Source organism: Bufo bufo, chromosome 6, assembly GCF_905171765.1.
Source record: "Bufo bufo chromosome 6, aBufBuf1.1, whole genome shotgun sequence".
Classification (NCBI taxonomy): Eukaryota; Metazoa; Chordata; class Amphibia; order Anura; family Bufonidae; genus Bufo; species Bufo bufo.
The window spans coordinates 260,566,423-260,585,591 of record NC_053394.1 but is presented as its reverse complement, the minus strand read 5'-3'; the positions used below and the strand labels follow the sequence as shown (position 1 = coordinate 260,585,591).

The window sequence follows — 19,169 nt, the reverse complement described above, 5'->3', positions numbered from 1 at the left end:
GCCTTTATTTGTGTTCTTCCATTACCGTTCCCTAAGAACATTAAGGGTTAACTTAAAAAAAAAAATGAGTTTCCAAGGCAATAAAAAGTTGGCTTAGAGGTTAGGTCGTTTTGGCACAGTGAAACAACTTTTCTGAGCTGAATAGAAAGAATCGCTTATAGTGTGCAAGGAAGCTGCCCGAAGACAAAAATTAGACATACAAGCTTATTTTTACCTTTGGGTACAACTAACTATAGAACGGCATTATAATACCTTGATGAAATGGGAGGAAATATTTGCTACAGAAAACCCTGACTTTTATGTTGCATTAAGGCCGAATGCACACGGCCGTGAGCGGTCCGTGGTAACCCAGCCTGGATTCCTGCTGAGAGCAGGAGCGCACGGCGTCATTGGTTGCTATGACGCCGTGCGCTTAATGCAGGCTGCTGCCCTACAGTGATACACTGGTATGGATCATACGAGTGTATTACTGTAGTGCAGCGGCGGCATGAAGCGCACGGCGTCATAGCAACCAATGATGCCGTGCGCTCCTGCTCTCAGCAGGAATCCAGGCCGGGTTACCACGGACTGATCACGGCCGTGGAACACAGCCGTGTGCATTCGGCCTAAGACTGAGGTGGATGGGTCCTTGATAAAGCAATACACACAGCTGCCCTAGACATTTGGAAGCGGCAGCTGGGTTGCTTTGCTCTGTAGAATGCGATAATTGGGAAAATACTACCACTGAAAATCTCACAGCACTCTGTCCTAAAGAGAAGACCTCATTCATTTACACAGTTCTGAAGTTCTAGTCCACCCATTACACTCACTAATCTACAGGGTTGATCCAGAAAAAGCCAAAATTCCCATGTATCCCCATTTGAAAAACTGAAAACTTCAAAGGATTCAAAATGGCATTTAGGAAGTGTGTTCAACTTATAGGTGTTTAAAAGGAATTAAAGGGGTTGTCCAGCCATGACTATTGATGACCTATCGTCAAGATAGGTTGTCCAGCAGTTAATATTGACCACCTGTCATCAGGATAAATCATCAATATCTGATCGGTGGGGTCAGACACCCGGCGCCTCCACTGATCAGATGTTTGAAGAGGAGACGGAGCTCCATGCGTGTGCCGCTTCCTCTTCATTACACTGTAATTCGTCTCGGAAGTGCAGCGTAGTACAAGGCCCCGCTCCATTCAAGTGATTGTAATTCCATTACACCACCGCTCCACAGGCACAGTGTAAAGACCAGGAAGTGGCAGCTACGTGGAGTGCTGCCTTCTCCTCTCACAGCTGATCAGCGGGGGTGCCAGGTGACCACCGATCAGATATTGATGACCTATCCGGACGACAGGTGATCAATATTAAAGAAGACCTTTCACTACAATAAAAAATGTAAACTAAAATCTGAAGATACCGGAGCCTATACCGGGAGAACGGAGCGGCGCCCAGGATTAATAGTAAGTGAAGGGAGATCCCTGGGCGCCGCTCTCCATGTCTTTATGCCTAGTTTAGATATTTTATTGTAGTGAAAGGTCCTCTTTAACAGCTGGAGGACCCCTTTAATGCAAAATGGAGGTGAAATTTAAAAAACGAGATTTTTGTATAACTTACCAGTAAAATCTCTTTCTCGCTCTTCCTTGGGGGACACAGGAAACCTTGGGTATAGCTCATCTCCATAGGAGGCGTGACACTAAGTGAAAGACTGTTAAGCCCCTCCTCCAGCAGCTATACCCTCAGCCTGGAGCGAGCGACTACCAGTTATGTGCCCAAGTAGTTAAAACAAAGGCAAGGATCAACCAAATTAACACCAACAAGTCAAAACTCCCGTCAGGGCAACCAAAACAATGGGTGGGTGCTGTGTCCCCCAAGGAAGAGCGAGAAAGAGATTTCACTGGTAAGTTATACAAAAATCTCGTTTTCTCGCCCAATTCCTTGGGGGACACAGGAAACCTTGGGACGTTCAAAAGCAGTCCACAGGGGGGCGTGGCTTGCTCATGGCTGAATAGGACGCGCGTCGCTGCAGCTCTCCCGCCACTCGCAATATTACAGCTATTCCCCGGCTACTAAAGCTGCCATAACCTAGTCAATATGGGCAGGAAAACTGCAAAGGGCAATGCTGAGACCGACCAGCAAGGTGACGGTGCCGGAATCCAGAAATTCTTCGGTTCTCAGCAGACCACAACGGGACAGCAAGGTGCTCCCAAGATGGCCGCCGGCTCCTCCACGCCGCTACCAGACCGCGGCTCCCGCTCGGCTCCCTCAGACACTGACTCCAGGAGCCCCTCCTCATGTGTCTCCGACATTGGATGGGACTTACAAGCACAGCTGCGTGCGCTGCCTACAAAGGAGGACTTGGCTCACTCGGTCTCCCGGCTTGAGCAGACATACAAAACGGAGATGGAGGTACTAAAGGGGGAAATTATCCATTTGGGTCACCGGGTGGAGGCCTCTGAGAAAACGCAAGAGGCAATATTCGAACACCTTGCAGACCACCAACAAGTGATCTCTACACACTCCACACAGATCTCCCAAATTTTATCCCACATCGATGATATCGATAACCGCCACCAGAGGAACAATCTCCGGATTAGGGGGCTTGCGGAGTCTGTCGCGCCGTCTGACTTGGAAGCCACTGTCCAAGCGCTATTCAGCTCTCTGCTGCAGAGGCCAGAAGATACCCCCATTGAACTGGATCGAGTGCATAGGGCTCTAGGGCCTAAATCTGCAGACCCCAACAGGCCGCGCGACATCGTATGCCGCGTGCACTTCTTTAAAATGAAAGAGGACATTATGAGGGCTGCACGGCAATCTGAGGATTTATCCTACCAGGGGGCTCAAATTCAGATTCTCCCTGACCTATCGAGAAGGACACTCCAGCTACGCAGAGCGGTTCGCCCTATCCTTTCCCTGCTAAAGGAGAAAGACATAATTTATCGCTGGGGCTTCCCATTTCAACTTCACGCCAAGAAAGGCGGCAAGATGGCGACATTCCGGGATATTGAAGACCTCCCCAGATTCCTGGAGACTTTTTCACTACCCAAGGTCTCCCTCCCAGACTGGCCGGCGTTGCCATCCCCTGCACCGCTGCCAGATAGAACACAGTGGACACAAGTCTCACCACGTTCGTCGAAAGCGAGGAAGACGCCGTGAGAAGCTCTACATATCTCTAGTCTGTGCTGGACTTTATTGCGCCCATTTTTTTTTTAAGTGGGTCTCTTGCAACCGTTTACTTTAATTGTGGTTTCATGTTTACGGTTCCTACCCCTAGCTCATGGCTAGGAGTCACTAGCCTATATACCCCTGCGGGTGTTATGTGTAGTTTCTAGTTCTCTTTGGCTCTGTCCTTTTCCCTAGCTCCACTGGTTGGTCTAGTTTAGGGGCAGTCCCACGTTTACTAAATAGCTCTATGTCCGTTATGCCTTAATATTGAGTGGTGGGAGGATGCTTGCTCACCTTGGGCTTTCATCGCTTCTATCTCCTCAGTGTGGCTGAAGATTTCCCTGAGATGTTGATACCTCAGGTTGAACGCCACAGGTTATTGTTTTATGTGTTAATTGTATGTCCTTGCTATGTCTACCCTGTCTTGTTTGGTCTTTCCTTTCGTTTTCACCTCCCCATGTCCTTTCCTGACAAGCTTGCATATAGATTCTTAATATGTGCTATCCTATATGGCGTCTATTAGAATCAGCTCTTACAATGTGAACGGTCTCAATGAGCCAGCCAAGCGTAACCAAATTCTCTATAACATGCATAAACAAAAGATCTTAATAGGTCTATTACAGGAAACTCATTTCAAAACTGGTCATGTGCCATCCTGCAAAAATAGGTACTACACGACCTGGTCGCACTGCACACACCCGGAGTCTAAATCTCGGGGTGTATCCATTGCCATACACAAATCAGTACCCTGTGAAATATTGGACACGGTTTCTGACAGTTCTGGTCGTTTTCTTTTCATTAAGATCTCCTTAGCCACAAAACTCCTAATAATTGCTAATGTCTACTTTCCCAATACAGGTCACTCCCGTTTTGCCTCTAAGATGTTCTCTGCATTAACTGACTTCGCTGATGGCTTGCCGATCATACTAGGCGGGGATATAAACTTCCCCCTGGATGTCTCCTTGGATACCTCCTCCGGTAGGTCCTCTGTTTCCCCTGGGGTAGCCCGTGGTTTTAAGAGACATCTCCAATCCCTTAGACTAATAGATGTTTGGCGCATACTATCTCCCACCACAAAGGATTTTACATTCTTCTCCGCCTCTCATAACACATACCACCGCTTAGACTACATATTCATTTCCCACTCTCTACTTGACTCACACCCAGCTGCGGGCATTGAACCTGCATTATTTTCGGATCATTCCCTGACCTGGGTAACCCTAGACATTGGCGACTCCTCTAGATCATTTGGTTCCTGGAAACTTAATGATAATATACTCAGAGATCCTGTTTGTGCAGCTGACATCAAATCCGCTCTCTCTGACTTTGCCCTGAATCATGTAAATGATCCCTCTAGCCCGACCATTCAATGGGAGGCCCTAAAATGTGTTATTAGAGGTAGATGTATTATGCACGCTTCTAGACTTAAGAAAATCAGAGCTGGGGAGATCAAAACATTATTGCTGAAATTGGCGGATCTAGAACAGAAACATAAGGGGTCATTGTCCAGTGAGGACTTCCAGGAGCTTTGCGACACCCGTACAGCTCTCCGTAAGATAATTGATCAAAAATACCTGGGCGCTAGGGATAAGTTGCAGAAACTTTTCTACGGCCACGGGGATAAAAGCGGTAGATTACTAGCGAGAATGCTGCGGCCCAAAACGAACGCCTCATATATTCCAGCCCTAAACCGTAGATCGGGGGGACGCATTAACGCTACGGGGGACATACTCCAGGAATTCCGATCTTATTATGAGGAATTGTATAACCTGAGAGGGAAGTTTGCAGATATTTCCAATGATGCCAAAATCAAAAAGATTAGAGACTACATGGCTGGCTTACTCGGTCCCAAATTGTCCTCTGAACATAGGGAGGAACTAGAGGGGGAGATAACGGAACTGGAGGTCCATAGAACGATCAAAGGATTAATAGTTGGCAAAAGTCCAGGCCCCGACGGCTTTACGCCTCGTTTCTACAAACAGTTTCTGGAAGAGATTGCCCCTCCCTTCGCCAGATTGTGTAACTCCCTAGCAGACGGCTCGTCTTTCCCTCCACAGGCACTAATGGCCCACATATGCGTTATACCAAAGCCGGGGAAAGACCCGTTAACATGTAGCAACTATCGTCCTATATCCCTGATCAATGTTGATGTAAAGATATACGCAAAAATTCTTGCGGACAGAATGAAACCATTTATATCATCCTTGATTCATGTAGATCAGGCGGGCTTTGTCCCGGGGAGGGAAACGTGTGATAACACCATTAGATCTATGGCCATCATTAATAGAGCTAACAGATTGGGGTCGCCCTTGTGTCTCTTATCGATCGACGCAGAGAAAGCGTTCGACCGCGTGGAGTGGTCCTTTCTGCACGAATCCTTGAAGGCGTTTGGGTTTGGCCCTAGCATGATTCATAGAATTCTAGCACTTTACCGCGACCCTAGCGCCCAGGTCCGAGTTAATGGATCTCTATCGACTCCTTTCCGTATCCATAATGGCACCAGACAAGGGTGCCCTCTCTCCCCTCTGTTGTACATTATGGTCATGGAATTTTTGGCTAGAGCTCTCAGGGCTAATGAGTCTATCAAAGGCCTTAAGGTGGGAGACCTGGAGTCGAAAATAGCCATATACGCTGATGACCTCCTTATCTACTGCACAGACCCGCTAATTGGTTTCCCAAATATACTGAAGGAGTTCTCGACCTTCGGAGACCTCAGCAACTTTAAAGTTAATCTCCATAAGTCAGAGGTCCTCAATATCACCTTACCCCAGGGCCTGGTTAACAATTTACAAGCTTCTTTTCCTTTCCGTTGGGCGCGTCGCCATATAGCTTACCTGGGTACGGTCATTCCCTCTGACTCGACTGATTTATTCCTCCTGAATTTTACTCCCCTTATTGAAGACATTAGAAAGGACTTAAAAAATTGGAAGGGGCTCCCATTATCCTGGTTTGGTAGGATCCATACGCTCAAAATGAATATTCTCCCTCGTATCATGTATCTCTTCCGCACTATCCCCATACCTCTTCCGGTCTCCTTCTTTAGAACCCTTAGATCTATGTTCCTTAAATTTATTTGGGCGGGCTCCTCTCCTAGGATAGGAATGAGATTTTTGGTGAGATGTAGATCAAGGGGAGGCGCGGGGGTCCCAGACCTGCCAAATTACCACAAAGCGTCCATCCTCTCATACATACTGGATTGGTTTCATAACGGGAAATCTAAGAGGTGGATCCAGTTTGAGAAATACGAGGTTGGGTTTCCAACACATAACCTGCTCTGGATTCCTCGGTCTAAAAGACCCCCACGCCTCCCCCTCTTGACCTCGGGTGTTCTGAAGAGTTGGGATAAAATCGCAATACCACTTGGTCTCACTCATCCCCCTAGTCCCCTAATCCCCCTGTTTAATAATCCTGACTTCCCTATGGGCATGAAAAGTAAGTCGTTTCTGGGTTTGGAGTTGGCAGGCAATCCTACTCTATCCTCAGTTATGGAGAAAGGATCTTTACGGCCGCTGTCCTTCTTTACGGAGAGTTCGTCGCAAGGGGCGTGGTTGCAGTACAATAGCATTAAAAATTACATATCCTCTCTAGGCCCCAAATCAGCCCTGGATAGGGATCTTACCTCTTTTGAATCATTGTGCACTCAAACATCCCCCCCTACACATTTAGTGTCTCTGGCTTATGGGCTACTCCAGGGGAAGGACGACACCATCTCCACCTTACCCTTTGTAAAGGCGTGGGAGAGAGAACTGGGGAAGACATTTCCTGTTGATCAGTGGGAAAAGGCATTTGAGCTTTCTTATAAGTCTTCTATTAGTTGCGGACTCCAGGAAAATAATTTTAAAGTGTTATCCAGATGGTATAGGACCCCGGCCCTGCTACATTCCTTCATTCCTACATGCCCCAATACTTGTTGGAGATGTGGTAGTGAAGAGGGTAATATGTCCCATATTTGGTGGCTTTGCAAAAGAATTACACCTTTCTGGGAGGCCATTAATGACCTTTACGACTTGGTTTGTGGTAGTTCTACTAGGTGGACGCCAGAGGGTGCTTTACTCTCCATGTTCCCCGGCTCTACTTCCACCCTGAGGAAGGGCCTGTTGCGATTTTTTGTTCAGGCTGCTCGCCTGGTCATACCTAGGTTCTGGAAATCCACATCTGCCCCTCTCCTTAGGGACTGGCTAATCACCTTTGAGAAAATCTATAGAATGGAGGAATTATGGGCGGAGGACTTGGGCAATTCCACCAAATTCTTAAAAATCTGGACTCCCTGGATTTTGTTTAAGGGTTCTAGCGAATATATAAATTGGTTGAACAGGGATGATGCCAGTCCCTGAGGAGATTTTGGCTCCCTCCCCAGATCTTCACTACCCTATTCCCTTTATCAGGAAGTTTACTCCACCTGAAATGGGTATATTTTTCTCTTGTTAGACTGGCTCACTCAAATTGGAACCTATTATTTCGACTTTTGTCTTTCTATATCTATGGTCAGGACTTTTCTCTCCCTTCCCCCTCCTCTGTTTTTCTGTGTATGTCCTCGTCTTTGTCACCTGTTTATCTGTGTATGTATTCCTCTGAGCGCTTACTCTTATACATATGCTATCAGAATAAGTTGTGACACTTTAATGTAATGACTGACCTCTGGTTGTACCCCTCTATGCATATTATTGCTCTCTGTACCGTTGAACATTTGAGTGTATACTCTTAATTGTACGCAGCTTCGACTTGTCATCGAGCTGATTTTGTCTTTTGAGGTACTGTCCTTTTATGCTCTTTTCAATAAAAGAAATTGAACAACAAAAGCAGTCCACAAATAGGGAGGGACCACAACCCAAGATGAATTAAAGCACCATAGGCATTAAGGCACCGCCGCCTGCAAGACCAGGCGGCCCAAAGCAGCATCCGCCGATGCATAAGTGTTCACCTTGTAGAACTTGGTGAAAGTGTGCAAAGAAGACCAGGTGGCCGCCTTACACAATTGTTCAGCCGAAGCTCGATTTCGCTGAGCCCAGGAAGCCCCGACCGCTCTGGTAGAATGAGCGGTAACACCAAAGGGCGGTTCCCTGCCCTTAGCACGGTAAGCCTCAGCAATAGCCATCTTGATGAAGCGGGCAATAACCACTTTAGATGCCGCCAGCCCCCTGCGCGGACCCTCCGGAACCACAAATAGAGAATCTGAGCGCCAAAAGGGTCTAGTTACATCCAAGTAGATCCTCAGAGCCCTAACAACATCCAGACGGTGAAGATCCCGTTCCCGAGGATGAGACGGGGACGGGCACAGAGAAGGAAGGACAATATCTTCATTCAGGTGAAAAGCGGACACCACCTTCGGAAGGAAATCCGGAGCCGGGCGGAGAACCACCTTATCCTGGTGAAAAACCAAGAGGGGTTCTACGCAAGAAAGTGCCGCCAATTCAGACACACGCCGAAGAGACGTGATGGCAACGAGGAAAAAAACTTTGCAAGACAACAAGCGAAGGGAAACCCTGCGCAAAGGCTCGAAAGGAGAAGATTGGAGAGCCGACAGCACAACATTAAGATCCCAAGATGGAACGGGAGCGCGATACGGGGGAGCATAGTGAGCAACCCCCTGAAGAAAAGTCTTAACTGGACCAAGCGGAGCCAGAGGTCGCTGAAAAAGGATCGAAAGCGCTGAGATCTGACCCTTTAGGGTACTGAGACCTAAACCCAAGTCCAGACCAGACTGCAAGAAGGATAAAATCGTGGGGAGAGAAAACCGAAGGGGATGAACATCTAAGGTCTCGCAGAAATTCAAATAGGCCCGCCAGGTTCGGTAATAAATCCTGGACGAAGCCGGTTTACGCGCACGAATCATGGTACGGACCACGTCAGCAGAAAGCCGCGTTAGGACCGCGGTTTCAATAGCCACGCCGCTAAACGTAGCGACCCTAAATGCTGGTGGAAGATCGGCCCTTGAGAGAGGAGGTCTTCTCTTAGAGGCAGAGGCAAGGGGGCGTCTGCCAGGAGCAACATAAGGTCGGCGTACCAAGGACGACGAGGCCAATCCGGGGCTATTAAGATCGCAGGCGTGCCCTCCACCGCGATCTTCCGAAGGACTCGTGGAAGAAGAGGCAGGGGCGGAAAAACGTAGAGGAGAGAGAACTCCGTCCAGGGAAGGACGAGCGCGTCCGCGCCGTAAGCGTCCGGGTCCTTGGTTCTGGCCATGAAGGTGGGAAGCTTGTGGTTGAATCTGGAGGCCATGAGATCCACGTCCGGACGACCCCAACGGAGGCAAAGAGACTCGAAGACGTCGGGGTGCAGAGACCACTCGCCCGGGTCGATCGTCGTCCGGCTGAGAAAATCCGCCGCCCAATTGTCCACTCCCGGGATGTAAATGGCCGAAATGGCTGGAACATGAATTTCCGCCCAGCGAAGGATTAGAGACACCTCCCTCATCGCCGCCATGCTGCGAGTGCCCCCCTGATGATTTATGTATGCCACAGCCGTGGCATTGTCCGATTGGACACGAACAGGGTGACCCTGAAGCAGCGAAGTCCAATGCCGGAGTGAAAGGAGAACCGCCCTCAGCTCCAGAACGTTGATCGGCAGTTTGGACTCCGATGGAGACCAAGTGCCTTGTACGGGCCGAGGAGAAAACACCACCCCCCCAACCCCGCAGACTGGCATCGGTGGTAATCACCAACCAAGTTATCGGCAGGAAGGACTTCCCTTGGAGAGGGGTCCGTAACCACCAGAGGAGAGAGGAGCGAACCTGGGGGGGGAAGGGGAAAGTGCTGATCCAGACTTTCCTGGGACTTGTCCCATGCGGACAGAATGGCAGTCTGAAAGGTGCGGGAGTGATACTGCGCGTAGGGGATTGCTTCGAAACAGGACACCATCTGTCCCGAAACCCGCATGCTGAACCGGAAGGAAGGACGGCGGTGGGTCAGAAGGCTCCGAACCGACCGATGAAGGAGCTGGCGCTTCTCTGACGGAAGCCGAACCTCCGCTGCATCTGTATCCAGCAGCATCCCCAGAAAGATCAGTTGCCTGGATGGAACAAGAGCGGATTTGGGAAGATTGATAATCCAACCGAACCGGCGTAAGGTTTGTAGCGAGAGGTCCACACTGGCGGATGTCAGTGACAGAGAGGGTGCCTTGATAAGGAGATCGTCCAAATATGGAAGAAGAAAAACTCCCCTGGAACGAAGTAAGGCGAGGACAGGGGCTAGGACCTTTGTGAAAACGCGAGGGGCCGTCGCCAGCCCGAAGGGGAGGGCAACAAACTTGTAGTGGTCGGACCCCACTGCAAAGCGCAGAAAGCACTGATGACACCGAGCGATTGGAATATGAAGGTAGGCGTCCTGGATGTCGATAGAGGCCAGGAACTCCCCTTTTTCCAGAGTGGCCACCACCGACCTGTGAGAGACTCCATCCGGAATCGCTGAAGACGAAGGAAACGGTTTAACCGTTTTAGATCCAGAATGGGACGAACCGAGCCTTCTTTTTTGGGGACCACAAAGAGGTTCGAATAGAACCCCTTGAATCTTTCTTCCATGGGAACCGGAGCGATGACCCCTTTGTCCAGAAGGGTGCGAGTGGCAGTAAAGAAATCGGCCGCCCCTTGGGGATCCCGGGGAACCCGGGAGCGAAAGAACCGAACTGGGGGGAGGGACGTAAACTCGAGTTTGTACCCGGAAGACACAACTTCGAGAGCCCAGGCGTCGGAGACGTGCGCCTGCCAGAAGTCCCTGAACAGGAAAAGACGTCCCCCCACCCGGGCGGGTGGGGGCGCACCTTCAGGTAGTGTTCTGCTTGGTCGCGGGAGGGCGAGCAGGCTGTGACTTGCGCCAGGAGGGCTGGGTCCGAAAAAAAGGTTTCTTCCGTCTGTCTTGGACAGAGCTAGGGGATGGACCTGAAGAGGTGCGAGGTGCGGGAGCCCTGCGGGAAGACCTGAAACGAGAAAAAATGGGACGGCCTCGAGTGGTGGTCCTAGTCCTAGATTGAGGAAGATGCGTACTCTTCCCCCCCGTGGCTTCGGATATGATTTCATCCAAGCGGGTCCCGAACAATCGAGAACCAGTAAAGGGAAGGCCAGTAAGAGACCGCTTTGACGTGGAGTCCGCCGTCCAAACCTTTAACCAAAGCTCCCTCCTGGCCGAAACGGCCAGGGCAGACGAACGGGCTATGAGAGCCCCCGCATCAAGGGATGCTTCACAGACGAATTTGCCGGCTTGAACGATAAGTTGGGCTAGAGCACGGAGGTCCTGAATAGGGACGTCGGATTCAAGCTCCTGATCCAGCTGAGAAGCCCACTCTGAAACCGCTTTTCCAGCCCAAGTGGAAGCAAAGACCGGCTGGAGGGCGGAACCGGAGGCTGCAAAGATACCTTTGGTAATGGCCTCTATACGGCGATCCTCAGTGGATTGTAAGGAAGAGCCATCAGCAACGGGAATAGCCGTGCTTTTTGCCAAACGGGCCACCGGGGGGTCGACTTTGGGTGGTGACGCCCAGTTTGTAATGCAATCCGCCGGGAATGGATAACAGATATCCAACTTCTTAGGCGGGGTAAAACGGGCATCAGGGCGGGCCCAGGCCTTGGAAACCACCGACGAGAAGTCAGTGTGGAGGGGAAAAACTGCAGACGTCTGTTTTTGGCGAAAAAAGGAAACACAGTTTTTTTTCAGAATTAGGAGGATCATCGTGAATCTTAAAGGTATCACGAATATTGTTAATAAGATGGCCCACAGCAGAAGCCAGTTTTGAAGGCAAGGCCGAGTCCATATCACAATCTGAATCAACTAGTTCCCCTTCAGAGGGCATATCCTGTATCGAGGAAGGGCCCGACTGAGAGCGCACCCTTGGGGGTGATACTGAAGCATCCGAGGATGATAGGCGCTCCGCCCTAGACCGCTTCTGGGGTTGACGGGCTCTGGAGGTGTCGCCTGGAGAGAGGGACTCAGACGGGTCAGCTAAGATAGCGGACCCGGAGGGCCCAGCAGGGGAAATATCCGGCTGCGATAAGGGCAATACCTCTGCAAGGCGGCCCACAACGTTAGAGAGGCTGACCACAGCCTGGGAAAGGGATCTAGCCCAGTCAGGGGGATCCAATAGGCCAGGGGGTGACACAACAGATGGCGGACCCTGTAATGGGGCTTTGCAAGCCGAGCAATGCGGGTCAGGCTGCCCTTGAGGGAGGGGCGCCTTACATGCGGTGCAGGTGTGATACCAAGGACCGGCCGGCGCTGAGGGGTCAGACATGTTGGCTGAAGTAATATAAAAGCGTCCAGGCCAGAGGGCTGCAGAGCTAGAAAGGGTCAACAGTCCTACCAGGTCACAGTGGGAGCGGACGACAACAGCAGCGGCAACAGCAGTGGCAACAGCAGCGGCAAATCCTGAGGTAAAACCTGAGGTAAAACCTGAGGTAAAAACGATCCGTCCTGAGAGCAGGCACGAAGAGGAGGCGGGGCCAGCGAGGAGCGGGAAGAAAGACGTCCGCCCCCCCGACTGAATGTCTAACATGTACAGGAGAAGCGGAACGAAGCTCCGCCCCCCGCCGGAACTTTCGCGCGCGCGCGATTCAAACAAATATGCCGCCGAGAAAATATTGCCCCCCGACCACCTCCTTATACACCGGCGGCGAATGACACACCGGTAGCCGGCAAGAGAAGTCAGCCGGCAGCTGAACACAGCGGCAGCACTGGCCGAGATAACAAAAGGCACCTGAGGTAAACTCGTGCAGTAAACCCTCCCCCACGAGCACCGCTCCGTCCTGCTCCACACACAAGGGGGGGGAAGCCGACAGTAAGCCTTGTAATGTGACAAGGCTAGGCAGAGGGAACACAGAAGTTAGAACCCTAACAGGGGGGGGGGGGGGGGTTGTTGGAACGGCTACATAGCCACCTCACCAGTCGACGTTTTCACCCTCAGTCCATCCAGCAGGGACGCCCCTTCAGCCACTGGCACCGAAGTGGCAGGAAGCTGGAGAGGGGCTTGCAGGCGGGCGACCCTTGTGCTGGCGGGATGCAGGGGAGCTGGGCTGCCCTGGTCCTCCTTTTCTTCTGTGGGGGAGGCAGCAGTGCGGATAGCCGGCACTGGCGCAGCTCAACCCCGGGAAAACAGAGAGGTCTTTGCGACTCTGTTGTCCCTGTTGAAAAAAGGAAAAAAGTTGAAAATAATAAAAAGAGAAAAAATAAAATCTTTAGCAAAGGCAGCTCTGCAGTGCAGAGAGTGTCTTGCCTCCTTGACACTAAGCAAAAAACTGGTAGTCGCTCGCTCCAGGCTGAGGGTATAGCTGCTGGAGGAGGGGCTTAACAGTCTTCACTTAGTGTCACGCCTCCTATGGAGATGAGCTATACCCAAGGTTTCCTGTGTCCCCCAAGGAATTGGGCGAGAAATTTTCTTTTTTGCAGATTTTCAATTTGATCCATTTACAGTAGTTAATAAAACAGCAGCTGTAAACAAAGAAATAAAACATTTTCTACCTGAAATGCTACACATGTGGCCCTTTTTTTGTCACCATATTCTAAGTTCCATGAAAAGTTTTATTTTGTTGATATAGCTGCATGAGGGCTTGTTTGTTAAAGGACAAGCTGTCGTTTTTATTGGGTTAAACATGGCTTTTTGATCACTTCTTATTCCGCTCCGGCATCTTGCATTGTACGCATTTTTTGCTGGGGATTGCCGTTGTCTGCGGACCGCGTGCGGAGGAATTGCCCCCCGATTATAGACACGCTACAGTGTCTGGGTTCGGAGAATTTCCACCCGTTTAGGACACTTTTTTCAGTGAGTTTTTGTCTTTATGTGTATGGAATGTGCCACTTCATTGTGATGGTAACGTTCTTTTGCACCTGGTAGCTTCTGTGTCACATGGTCTGTTGTGGGTGCGGCTTCTGTGTCACATGGTCTGTTGTGGGTGCGGCTCGCAGCTTTAGTCTACCTCACAATGCATTGGTGATACCACTATGGAGGCATGTGAGAGTCTGGCTGTGAGTTGTTTTCTAGCACTGTTCAAACCCTGTTCACACACCACGGGTAGTTAAGTGGTAGGACCCCATGCGTGCTGAGACACCGTGACGTGGTGCATGAGGGGCTCCGATATGTTCCTGACTGGAAAATATTGGAAAAGTTCTCAGCTTTTGACATCGGCTTGAGGAATTAGCTAGTATTGTCAGTTGCGTATCATTGTGGTGCATTTTTTGCAGTGATTTGTACTTTTTATTCCAATTTGTTTTAAGGAGGGTAGCCAAATAAAAGCTATTCTGTCAGATTGTATTATTACTTTATTAATTCACTGTGCAGGGTAAATAACATGATAACTTTATTCTGTGGTGTGATACAAATACAATACTAAATTACAAAATTTATAGGTTTTTGTTATGATTAATGACTTTCACACCATGAAATAACTCTTTTTATCGCGAAATTCTAAGATCCATCATTTATTTTTTTGTTTGGAGTGGTAGGATTGCTTTTTATTTATTTTTTTGCAGGACAAGCTATAGTTTCCATTGGTGACCTTTTTGGTATACATGTGACATTTTGATCACTTTTTATTTCATTTTTGTGGAGGGCAAATAGTAGAAATGACTATGATAACACCAACATTTTTTCTGTGGGTTGATACAGTTCTGATAATACTGGATTTAGATTGTATTTTTTTTATGTTTTACTACTTTTGCATCATTAAATCACTTTATAAAGGTGTTTTCTCGAATATTTAATATTGAGGACCTATTTTTTAAGCAAGATAGCATTCCAAACTTGTGATTTAGAAGAGGTTAATTTATTTGTCTAGTCAAATCGTGCATAGTATTTTAAGGTACTTAATATAGCAACGTTTCAGGCCATACAGGTTGTAGGTTGTAGGCCACATTGCAAAATGCCAAATCAGCTGTTTGTAGAGGCCTTGGCCCTTCACTTCATGTTTATCAGTCACGTGGCCAAGGCAAAGCTCCGTTCTATTCAAGTGAATGGGGCTGAGCTGCAATACCAATGGATGGCTCTGTGCTTGGTACACGCCACTGCCTCACCAAACAGCTGATCGTGGCGGTGCCAGGTACTGGACCCCACCAGTCGGTCAAATAGGTTATCGGTATTAAACACTTGGAAAGCCCTTTTAATTATAAATTTTTTTTTATTTTTTTTTTTTTTTTTTTTTTTTGTCACTATATTCTAACAAGCATAACATTTTTCTTTTTCCATCAAAGCAGCTGTATGAGGTCTTTTTTTTGTGGGATGAGCTGTAGTTTCTACTAGAACCATATCAGGGTACATAAGACTTTTTATACCTTTTTGGGAAGGTGATATTTTTACAGCGTTCATCACGTGGGTCAAGTAACCTAAGAATTTTATAGAACAGGTTGTTACAGACAGTGATACCAATTATGTTTACTATATTTTTTCATCTTTGTTCCAATAATGGATAAGGGGAAAAAGACAATTTCTTTTACTTGACATCAGCTTTTTTATATTCATTTTTTTACTTTTTTACTAGGGGACTTAAAGCGGACCTTTCATCTGTTTTACTTATAGGAGCTAAATACCTCTCTCTCTCTCTGGCTGTGACGCTCTCCGCTGTGATTGGATCGCGGCACAGCCAGGGAGAAGGAGACGCCCATTGAGAAACCCTGGCATCTCCTCCTCCCAGTACCAATGCTCAGAATTAGCATACTGAGCGCGATAACTTCAGGCAGGCGGGGCATAGGGGCGATGTTTAAAAAAAAAAAAAAAAAACTGGGTGGCAGCATCAAGTACAGGTAAGGTCCTCTTTAAACTTATAATCATCTGATCATTTCTGAAATACATAACAATACTTCTGTACTGTAATGTATTTTACCTTCAGTATTACACTGGTACTGTATTTCGCCTCTGGCAGGGTCTAATTGGCCTCTGTACATAGCAACCTTGGAAGCCAATGTTAAGTCTCTGGTTGCCATGGACCCCATGCCAGTGATGGAGGGGGCCTGATGGGTACACAGGAAGACCCCACCCTCTGTAAACCACTGGTTAGTAAATAACTAATCTGTGTCATCTCCGATCGTTTCTATTACAGCTGACACCCGCTGCTAAATGGTGGCAGCTCGGCTCCGGAGCCGAGGTCATCACTATGTCGTAAATATACAGTACAGACCAAAAGTTTGGACACACCTTCTCAAAGAGTTTTCTTTATTTTCATGACTATGAAGGCATCAAAACTATGAATTAACACATGTGGAATTATATACATAACAAACAAGTGTGAAACAACTGAAAATATGTCATACCTCTTGAAGCTCATCAAGAGAATGTCAAGAGTGTGCAAAGCAGTAATCAAAGCAAAAGGTGGCTACTTTGAAGAACCTAGAATATGACATATTTTCAGTTGTTTCACACTTGTTTGTTATGTATATAATTCCACATGTGTTAATTCATAGTTTTGATGCCTTCATAGTCATGAAAATAAAGAAAACTCTTTGAATGAGAAGGTGTGTCCAAACTTTTGGTCTGTACTGTACGGCATGATGCACGAACATGTTTACAGCCACCCTGTACATTTATGGCATGGTGCAGGAAGGGGTTAACAGCAGAGTTCTATACAGCATTATGGTGACCACGTATAAGTACATGATCAAATGTATACTATGGTCAGATGTTCAGGGTATTACAAATCAATCTCTGCACCAAAAATCTGCAACAAATCCACTATGACTAAAACAGGGTCTAAGGGTTGAAGTGCCAATATCTCTGAAAGCAGCTAAGTCATAACATATACCTGCTCATACGTCAGACACTGTTCAGTGAGGATCTCCAGTAAGGGGGCTGCATTCGTGTCCCGTCTCTTGAACATCTCACGAACAATGGACAGAAGATTCCAAATACCTTCTGGTTCCCTTCCTCTTAAAGGGCGCAGGAGACAAGCCCATTCTGCTGCAGCAGGTGGCTCAGTAGATGATAGATACATGGAATTGACATCACTGTTTAGTTAGACAAAGAGAAGACTTAGGTTACAGGACACATTTATCATTCAGTTAATACTTCACATCAAAGGCGTTCGGAAAAAAAACATACCTGAAGTGGGAAATGGCATAAAATAACAAAAGAACCATTACTCACTTGATTACTTTGATACAATGAAGACATGCTTGTCCACCCACCTGCCCAATCACTGGCCTCAGCAGTGTACAACATGAGACTGTCAAGACCACCGACTGGCTGCGGCATATGGGTAGAGTTGCGGAAAAGTAACCAAAGACCAGCAGGGAGCTCCGGGTGCTGGAGTTGTGAAGGATTAATCAGGTTATGGTTCTTTTGCTACTTTATGCAATTTCCTCCTTTAGCCAATGTTTTTTTTTCCTGATCTAAAAATAGGGGTTTTCCCAATAACAACACTTATATGCTATCCCCAGGACAGGGGATAATTGTCTGATCGCTGGGGGTCTGTCTGCTGGGATCCCTAGTCATCACAAAAATCGAGATCTCGAAGTCCACTACAAGAATGAAGTGGTGCTGCTCATGCGTGACCACCTCTCTTTTCACTTCTATGAGTCAGTGGAGTAAAGCGTTTAGCACTTTCTCCAGGGTTTCGTTAGTGTGAAAGCCTAACAGCTAATCCAAGCCTAAATGAACATAGCATTTAGTAACTTATGAGAGGCTTCAAATAACCATGGCTCAATTTACTTACCTGAAAACAACAGGAGAAGGGCCACAAAACTTATGGAGCGTCTTCTTTATGTTATCACTCAAAGTGGATTCATCCAGGTACCAAGTGCTCTGGTCAGAGGCAGAGGGTCCAGCTGTGGGATCTGGATCAAAAAGCCTACAATAAGCTTATCAAGCCTACAAGTAGATGAGACAGTCCATCTTCTGATATTCTCAAACATATATGAAATGGTTGTTTAACACACATACCCTATTTCTATGATCTAATGACTATTTCCACCATATCTTCAAAAATGTCCTTATGTCATATATAGACTCGCAATGCTTTAAATTTCTAACTTTCAAGAATACAGCGTTCGATAAAACATTTATGTCTGGATGGGTTTATGCAGTTAGCAGGTCACGTAGACAGCAGAAATAGCTTTTAAATGAGATGGCAGTGAACATTTTGCTCAATGACTGACAAGTGCCATTTTTAAGCCATGAAGATACCTAGGCTAAAACAACTGACGAACAACACCATAAAAATTGTTTTCTTGGATTTTCTTACTGGTGACCTATCATCAGGATAGGTCATCAATATCTGATCAGTTAGGTCCAACACCCGGGATCAGCTGTTTAAGAAGGCACCCCTTTAATCCTGGCGCGGGCAAAAGCAACTGAACAGAGTACACAGGCTGTGCTAATACAAAGTTCTGGATCACCACGGCAGTCTGGCACTGACTAAAGCTGGGCTCCCGCTGTAACCGTCAGCATCGGAGAACTCCAATGCCGGCCACTTAACTCCCTAGATGCCGTTGTCAATAGTAACCACGGAATGTAGGCAGTTAGAGGGACAGGGCTCCCTCTGTGACCATCAGCCGTGGCAACCGGTGGCCTATCAAAGGCTCTCAGGGCTGACATGACTACAGGTGAAACTGGAAAAATTAGAATATCTTGCAAAAGTCCATTTATTTCAGTAATGCAAATTAAAAGGAATTGCATTAATGCAGCTTAAAATTTGAATTTTGTGAAAAGGTTCAATATTCTAGGCTCAAAGTGTCACACTCTAGTCAGCTAATTAATCCATACCCCCTGAGCAAAGGGTACCTGAGATTGTGACTTTGGGGTTTCATAAGCTGTAAGCCATAATCATCCAAATTATAACAAATAAAGGCTTGAAATATCTCGCTTTGCATGTAATGAGTCTATCTCATATGTTAGTTTCACCTTTTAAGTTGGATTACGGAAATAAATGAACTTTGCACGATATTCTAATTTTTCGAGTTTCCCCTGTATATGTCTATTTTGTGAGCCACAACCAGGCGTGTAGGCTACACAGACATAAGGTATAAAGGAAAGATCTGCGCCTGTCCTGTGTTTAGAGCCGCACCTGGTTTTAGCTCACAATCACTGATGGAAATCACTGACCAAACACGCAAGTGTGAA

The 19,169-nt window shown here is 47.6% G+C and overlaps 1 protein-coding gene across 1 annotated transcript in view; it reads right to left on the bottom strand.

Annotated features, from left to right (window-relative positions):
• ZSWIM8 (zinc finger SWIM-type containing 8) overlaps positions 1-19,169 on the bottom strand; it is a 134,121-nt gene that overhangs the window by 72,674 nt on the left and 42,278 nt on the right. The window contains exons 7-8 of the mRNA XM_040437848.1: positions 17,764-17,884; positions 16,855-17,056 (exon numbers count right to left, since the gene is read on the bottom strand). Of these exons, the coding sequence (XP_040293782.1) occupies positions 16,855-17,056; positions 17,764-17,884 (323 nt within the window). The remainder of the gene's footprint in view (positions 1-16,854; positions 17,057-17,763; positions 17,885-19,169) is intronic.